Source organism: Lontra canadensis, unplaced genomic scaffold (assembly GCF_010015895.1).
Source record: "Lontra canadensis isolate GAN:19392208 unplaced genomic scaffold, GSC_riverotter_1.0 scaffold1, whole genome shotgun sequence".
Lineage (NCBI taxonomy): Eukaryota > Metazoa > Chordata > Mammalia > Carnivora > Mustelidae > Lontra > Lontra canadensis.
Window position 1 is genome coordinate 105,821,489 of NW_022630995.1, and position 8,826 is coordinate 105,830,314.

At 35.2% G+C, this 8,826-nt stretch overlaps 1 protein-coding gene across 6 annotated transcripts in view; it reads left to right on the plus strand.

The window, feature by feature from the left end:
- DNAJB14 (DnaJ heat shock protein family (Hsp40) member B14) overlaps nucleotides 1-8,826 on the plus strand; it is a 52,773-nt gene that overhangs the window by 6,149 nt on the left and 37,798 nt on the right. For 2 of the 6 annotated variants that reach the window (XM_032860952.1, XM_032860944.1), the window contains exons 2-3: nucleotides 1,007-1,089; nucleotides 5,012-5,073. The exons of 2 other annotated variants lie outside the window; for them this stretch is intronic. In XM_032860952.1, coding sequence (XP_032716843.1) covers nucleotides 1,007-1,089; nucleotides 5,012-5,073 — 145 coding nt within the window. Of the gene's footprint in view, nucleotides 1-1,006; nucleotides 1,090-1,121; nucleotides 1,141-5,011; nucleotides 5,074-8,826 lie in introns of those variants that run through there. 2 more of the 6 variants (XM_032860970.1, XM_032860979.1) reach the window with 2 other exon arrangements.

Consider the following 8,826-nt stretch of genomic DNA (forward strand, 5'->3'; position numbering starts at 1 on the left):
GATTACTCCCCTATTGCAGTAGTCCTGAATAATAAATAAATAAATAGTGATGTGGACCGATATTTTGATAAAAACTTAAATGCATGATGTTTTATGAATTAAATAAAGGTAAGCTATCAACACATATAGATTATTCTAATTTTGTTTAAACATACATTAAAAACTCGACAGTTAACTAACTAAAGTCAAATATACCAAAATGGTGAGTGATTTTCTTGTGTGGGATTTATAAGTGATTTTTACTTTGTTGTGTCTTTTTTAATGAGCTGAGAAACATTACTTTTGTAATTGCACAAATAAAAGCTGTTTCTGGTTTGTGAAGAGGAGGAAAACATCCGTTTGTTTTTCAAATTATGCATCCTATTTTAGTTTAGCTAATAGGGGACATTCTATATAACAGGTGTGCAATAGAAACTTAAGAAATAAAGACAGATCTTGGTTCTTCACTTTTGGATGATTCACATAAACATTTTTAATATTGTATTTACTTTTTCACTAGTCCTTAATATGGACTATTCTTTTTTTTTTTTTTAAGATTTTATTTATTTATTTGACAGAGAGAAAGAGACATCAAAAGAGGAGATTAGGCAGGGGAAGTGGGAGGAGAGAGAAGCAGGCTTCCCACAGAGCAGGGAGCCCAAGGGAGGGCTTGATCCCAGGCCACTGGGATCGTGACCTGAGCCAAAGGCAGAGCCACCCAGGTGCCCCAATATGGAGTATTTTTAAATTAAATTTAAATTTAATTCTGATTTGGGGATTTTGACAGATTCTGTCAAAATCCCCAAAGCAAAGCAATAGGTGTGGAAAGTGAAGGCATAAAATGATATTGTGTAATTTTAAAAACCAAAAGTAAATGTAGTCTGGTTTATAAGTACTATATTTGCCCTATTAATGTTTGTAATACTGCACATTATTTGCAAATGAGATCTCGTGGTAGCTAATACAGAAAAATCCAATGTGTTCTAAATTCTGGCAGTATTTGAACTGAATCATATTACCTTCTCAGGGATTGGTTCCAGAAATTGTTAATAAAGAAAGCCTTGTTGATTCCATTTTTAAGATGACAAAACTGGATATTGAGACCCAGAGGTAATGGAACTTGTCCAAATTTTCACTCTTTGGAGTCAAAGAGTATTTGGTGTGAGTACATGTACACATGTAGCCATTGTTAAGCAGAGCCCCTATGCATGAAATTGTAGACAAATTTTCACTATCATAAAAATGTTGAAAATATAAAACAACAGTGATCCTGCTTCAGCAATATTCAGCATCTAGCTATTAACCTGGAAGATGACCAAAACAAACACTGGAGGAGTATTTTTGTGCTAAGAATGAAAGGGAATGCACAGATAACTTCTAACTCACATGCACAGGGATTTTGTGTCTACCTGTAAATAACACACAAAACCATTTTCATATCTGGCTCCACAAGTTTTTAAAAAATTCTTCATTTATTAGCTGAACTACTTCTATAAAGAGATAGTTCCCCTTTCCTGTCTTAGGGTTACATAGTAGTACGGTTCATACAGGAAAGACAAGTGCTTGATTGCTTTTATCAGTTTTGAAGAAAAGGAGTTTGTTCCCTGTTTTTCTACAAAAGCAACTAATTAGTAGAGTTGACCCTGGAACAACATGGGTTTGAACTGTGTGGATCCACTAATGAGATTTTTTTTTTTTTTTTTTGCTAAATACAGTACAGTTCTATAAGTGCGTTTTCCTTACAATTTTTTTAGTAACATTTTTTTCTCTAGCTTATTTTACTGTAAGAATATAGTATATAATGCATATGATATACAATATATGTGTTAATCAAGTATTTATGTCATTGTTAAGCTTCCTTCCAGTCAGTAGTAGGCTATTAGTAATTAGGCTTTTACTGAGCCAAAAGTTATATGGGTATTTTTAACTGCACGTGGATTGGTGCCCCTAACTGCTGGGTTGTTCAGGGTCAACTGTTATTATTTTTTGGGTCTTTGGCCAGTATGGAGCCCCTTTACATTTAGCTCCTGAGTACACACAGAGTCCCAATAATCTTAAATAGTTAACCACCTGTTTGGTGTAACAGAATGTTTCAGGGTCCTCTTGTACATATTCTGTGATAGATCTGGGATCAGTCATATCTACAGTAAGTTTCTTTTCATAGAAAATGGTGTTTCAACTTCACAGTCTGGCAGTAAGGATGCTGTAGCTACTAGATTGTTCATTATTTCTGTGCTTTTTTAGTGTACAGACTAGGAAATAACTTTTTTCTTCTGAATCTAAAATAGTTTATGAGTTTGTACTTTTACTTCTCATTCATATTAAGCACTTTGGGGTGTTAAATTTCTCTAGTTTATATTTCTTTTTTTTTCCTAGTTTATATTTCTGTTTCCTTCCTTCCACAGTAGTAATGCTGGTTCTCAAGGCCATAGTGAATGATAGAATATGTGATGATTATTTTTTTGCTTTCTGCCACATCATATACTTACATAATAGTTTTTTTAAATTAAAAGCAGATTCTGTCAAAATCCCCAAAGCAAAGCAATAGATTAAACAGGAATCCATGCAACTAATACCACTCCCCTAATGCATTTATTGAAAAGTTAACATTTTGGCATATACTCTCCCCATTTGCCCTCCCCATTTCAAGTTTTTTTTTATTTGAAATAATTTAAAATTTCTATAAAAGTCACAAGAATAGTATAGACTTCCCTTGTGTATCTAACTCAGGCTTTTTCTGTTTGATAAAATTTTACTATATTTGCTTTATCATGCCCTTCCTCTGTCCTTTCTTGCTGTCTCCCCTGTCCTACACATACATGCACAATTTGTTCTTACTATTATTTTTTCCTGAACCAGTTAAAAGTAAGTTATAGACAAGATGTCCTGTTAGCCCTCAATAATTCAGTGTATATTTCCTAAGACAGGAACACTCTTACATAACCACAGTATAACTGTTAAATTAATCAAGCTAATGCATGTACCTCATTCAAATTCTGTCCATCTTCCCAATTATGTCTTTGATAGCAAAAAAGACACACTGCATTTATTTGACATGTTTTATTCTCCAGATAGCATATTTTCCCTTTTCTCCCTTGACCTTTGGTGGGTACAGGCCAGTTATTTTGTAAAATTTCCCTCAATTTGGGTTTGACATTTCTTCATACGAGTTTTTGGCAGGAATACATAAAAAGTGATGTTGTTTTCTTAGTATAGAATATCAGGAGTGATATGGTCTTCATTGATTGATGCTTATTTTGATCACTTGTTTGTTTGAGTTGCTCGTTGTCAGGTTTCTCCATTCTAAACTTAGTTTCCCCTTTGTAATTAATAAATATTTTATGGGGAAATACTTGAAACTGTATAAATGTCCTGTTCCCCAACAAACTTTACCCAACTCCTTTTAGAGTTCATCTATAATTCTTTACTGAATAAATTTCTAATGGTTGTCAAATGGTGGTTTTCTAATTCTGTCATTCCTTCTACTATTTATTAGTTGCATTCAACTTTATTAGTTTGGATTCATGGATTCCTATTTAATCTATTACTAGCATTTAAAAAAAAAGATTTATTTATTTGAGAGAGTGTGAGCATGTAGGTGAGTGGAAGGAGGGGTTGAGGGAGAGGGAGAGGGAGAGATCTCAAGTAGACTCACCACAGACCATGGAGCCGATGTGGGTCTCAGTCTCATGACCCATGAAATCATGACCTGAGCCAAAACCAAGAGTTAGACACTCAACCAGCTGAGCCACCCAGGTACCCCTATTGCTATCACTTTTAATTTTGTTGCTCATATTGCCTCAGATTTAGTCAGGAGTCCCTTCCAGCTGACTCCTTTGTCTTTTTTTTTTTTTTTTTTAAGATTTTATTTATTTATTTGACACACACACACAGAGAGAGAGAGAGAGTACAAACAGGGGGAGCAGCTGGGAGAGGGAGAAGCAGAGCAGGAAGCCCAACGTGGGGCTCGATCCCGGGACTCCGGGATCATGACCCGAGCTGAAGGCAGGTGCTTAACCAACTGAGCCACTCAGGCACCCCTCCTTTGTCTTTTTGACTTATCTTCATCACTCTTTGAGCTTCCTTCCTTTCTGGCACAAAAAGATTTTCAGGTTCACTATTTTATTGTCCTGGGAATCAGCTATTTCTCCAAGAAGCTCTTATTCTTTTCAGTGATCAATGGTACTTGGAAACTAAGATATACACAGTAGGTAGGCTTCTTGCTACAGGGTTGTCATTGCCTTTGGGCCGTCTCAGTCATTGGAGCTAAGAAATATATGTACATGTGAATGTATGTTTGTATTTGTATGTGTATGTATTTCTGTGTGTTACATGTGTTTGTTTATGGACATACACACATTTATAGTAATTTAATCTTTATCAATGTTGATATCTGTGCAACACTCACAAACCTCCACCAGAGTTCATTCTAGCCTTCTCCGTTTCCATATTTGTAATGCCATTCTCAGCCCTGTTGTTGGCTATAACTCCCCTTTTGGTTCCAATAAGCTTCCTTCATTCAAACATCAGCTGCCAAAGGTAGAGAAGGAAAGGGAAGAGAAGACCAATAATTTGTTTTTTCAAATAAAAGACAAGCCAGAGGAAGCTCATCATTTTAAAAATATTTAAATCTGTTTACAGGGTCAGAGCATATTATTATTACATACTATATGCTCTTTCTTTTAATTGTCATTTAGTCTTATTCTGTAGGTCACTATACATTTAGTTCTCACCATCAGTTCGTATATCAGTGTATTTTTAATTATTTTGGATTCTTAAAGCTTTTTCTCTAATAGATTTCTAGGAAGGGCTTGTGGGAACTATGCTCCTAAGTTCTGGAATGTTGAAAACTCTTCATTTGGGGCTTAGTGCTTGAAGTTAATTGGTGCATACAAAATACTTGGCTGAAATTTTCTTTGTTTGGGTATCTAAATATGTTATTCCATTGTTTTCTGCAAATACTACTTATAAGCAGAGTTTGATGACAATCTAATTTTCTTTCACTTATAAGTTGTTTTGTCTTTTTGCCTAGATGCTTGGTTAATTTTACTGGAATATATTTTGGTGTTGGTTATTTTATGTCAGTATTCTTAGGTATGTGATTTGCCACTTCATTATATGATTTTAGATGTTTTTATCAGAAAAGTTTTCTCCAATTATTGTCTTATTGGTTTTATTCCCTTATTTTTCTTTTTTAGGACTCCTGTTATTTGTATGTTGGGTAGTCTATTTTCAGTATTTGCCATTTTTTTCTCATTTTTTTTGTCTTTTTCATTAAACATTTTTCTTCCTTTTGATATTCTCTTTTGCTTACACAAAATTATCTGTAGTTTATTAATTCCTTATTTTATCTAGTTTAGTCTTCTTTTTTGAATTTGTTTTTATTTCTTATTGTTTCTTGAGTTTTATCATCTAAGCTCTAAATGAATAATTCTGGGGGTTTTTCCAGTTCGGATTTATGGTATACTTTCATATTATGTATAATTTTTTAAAGTCTTTTCAACTTGTTTTGAAGTAGTTACTTATAACGTTTACCTGTTTTGTTTGCAGTATGTAAGTCTTTGTGGTATGTATTCATTGTCTTCAGAGATTTATTTTATTCCCATTCACTCTTTTTCTCACAATAACTTTATATCAGATATCAGTTCTACCATTTTCTTTTACTAATTTTTTATACTCATTTTTATGTGAAGTTAATTAGCCTTTCTAAATACACAGAGATCCTTCTCCAGTTTTTGGGTAATGTTTGAAAATATGTCACCTTGCTATATAAGTTCTCTCTCTTTTCTCCTTCCTCACTTAATCTGGAGTTTATTTCTTCTACCACTGTCCTGTTCAGTTTGGGTCCTGTTCATGTGGCTTTGTTCTGGATGGGAGTTTTGACTGACTAATTTTGAGTGTTTATAGTGCCTGGAGTTTCTATCCCCTTAAGAGTTTATTGTGGACCCGGTCACTCACATGCTACGGTAGTGAGCAAAACTCACTCTTTTTTACATACTTTTCTCAGTTTTTCCTGTTGTGTTGTAATATAGAAAGTCCCTGTTGGTTATTTTGGAGTTATTTTGTTCTGTGGACCAGCAAATGCCCTGTTACTGTGCTCTACTTCTTCCCACACAGATGATAAAACCCACATAGATCTCATAACTATTAGTTCATCCACACCTTCTGGTATTTGGGGATTTTGTGCATGGGGTTTGGATTTTGCTATCTGATTGCCCAGATTTTATAAGGCAATTAGCAGAGATTTAAAATTTTAGCTGCTGTGTCACATACTTCTTCCCAGAATTCTTAAACAAAATTTTTGAGGATTTTGTAACTTCTAGGCCATGTTGGCTTCTGTTCTCAGGGTTAACATTATGACTGCATTAAATACAAACTAAACTATAGTTAAAAATTAACTATATAACATATATTATCTTATTAATAACTAATAGGTTGTGGTCTAAGAGCCTTTCTGTGTCATCTACAACTAGATATTATAAAAACAATTTCTTATGTCTTTGGTGACCTCTTGAATGCATTAGCTAGGGAAAAGATATGGTAGAAAGAAATACACACACACACACACACAGAGACACTTATATATGTATACACATATATAAACTTTTATTATGATATAAATAATAACTATATGTTTACAAATGCCAGCACTGCTAAGATCTTTAATATATATACATATATGTGTGTGTGTGTGTGTGTGTGTGTGTGTGTATAAAACAGCCTTATTGAGATACAGTTCACATATGTATAATTCATTCGTTTAAAGTATACCATTCAGGGGCACCTGGGTGGCTCAGTCATTAAGCATCTGCCTTTGGCTCAGGTCATGATCCCAGGGTCCTGGGATCGAGCTCCACATTGGGCTCCCTGCCTGCTTCTCTCTCCCACTCCCCCTGCTTGTATTCCCTCTCTTGCTGTCTCTCTCTCTCTCTCTGTCAAACAAATAAATAAGATCTTAAAAAATAAATAAAGTATACCATTCAGTGGGTTTTAGTACATTCACAATTGTGCAACCATTGCAGCAAACAATTTTAGAACATTTTCTTCACCTCAAAAAGAACTCTATACTCATTAGCAGTTAATCCTCATTTGTTCCAAATTCCTCCTTTTCCTCCCCACTAGCCCTTGGCAGTGACTAATAATACTTTCTTCTCTCTACATTTGCTTGCTTTATACATTTCATATTAATAGAATCATACAATATGTGTGACTCTTTTTTTTTTTTTTTACTGAGCATGTTTTCAAATTCATTTATGTTGTAGCATATATCAGTACTTCATTTTTTCCCCCAAAGATTTTATTTATTTCAGAAAAAGAGAATGTGTATAAGTGGAGGAGGGGTGGAGGGAGAAGCAGACTCCCTGCTGAGCAGGGTGTCCAATGCAGGGCTTGATCCCAGGACCCTGGGATCATGACTTGAGCCAAAAGCAGATACTTCACTGAACCACCCAGGCACCCCCTTTCACCCAAATCTTTATTTAAATTCTAGTTAGTTAATACACAATGCAATATTGGTTTTAAGAATGGAATTCGGTGGTTCAACACTTACATGTAACACCTAGTGCTTATAACAAGTGCCCTCCTTAATACGCATCCCCCATCTAGCCCATCCCCCACCCACCTACCTCCATCAACCCTCAGTTTGTTCTCTATCATTAAGAGTCTTTTATGGTTTGTTTCCCTCTCTTTTTTTCCTTCCCCTCCCTTATGTTCTTGGGTTTTGTTTCTTAAATTCTATGTATAAGTGAAATCATATGGTATTTATCTTTCTCTGACTGACTTATTTCATTAGCAGAATACACTCTTGCTCCATATTGCACCATGTTGTTGCACATGGCAAGATTTCATTCTTTTTGATGGCTGAGTAATATTCCATTTGTGTGTGTGTGTGTGTGTGTGTGTGTGTACACGTGTGTGTGTATACATATATGTATATGTATATACACACCACATATATGTATATACACACCACATCTTCTTTATCATTCATCAGTTGATGGACATTTGGGCTCTTTCCATACTTTGGCTATTGTTGATAATGCTGCTATAAACATCAGGGTGTATATATCACTTCGAATCTGTATTTTTGTATCCTTTGGGTAAATACCTAATAGTGTAATTGCTAGATTGTAGAGTTTCTATTTTTAACTTTTTGAGGAACCTCCAAACTGTTTTCCAGAATGGCTGCACCAGTTTGCATTCCTATCAAGAGTGCAAGAGGGTTCCCCTTTCTCTGCATCCTCAACAACACCTGTTGTTTCTTGCGTTGTTGATTTTAGCCGTTCTGAGGTATGAGGTGGTATCTCGTCATGGTTTTGATTTTTCTTTCCCTGATGATGAGTGAAGCTGAGCATCTTTTCATGTGTCTGTTAGCCATTTGTATATCTTCTTTGGACAAAATGTCTTCTTTAAAAGGTTTCTTTGGATAAATGTCTATTCATGTCTTCTGCCCATTTCTTTTTTTTTTTTTAATAAATTTTATTTTATTTATTTATTTTTTATTTATTTGTTTTTAAAGATTTTATTTATTTGTTTGTCAGAGAGAGAGAGCACGAGAGCAAGCACAGGCAGACAGAGTGGCAGGCAGAGTCAGAGGGAGAAGTAGGCTCCCTGCGGAGCAAGGAGCCCGATGTGGGACTCGATCCCAGGATGCTGGGATCATGACCTGAGCCGAAGGCAGCTGCTTAACCAACTGAGCCACCCAGGCGTCCCAATAAATTTTATTTTTTTTTAAACATACATTTTTATCCCCAGGGGTACAGGTCTGTGAATCGCCAGGTTTACACATTTCACAGCACTCACCATAGCACATACCCTCCCCAATGTCCATAACCCCACCCCCCCCAA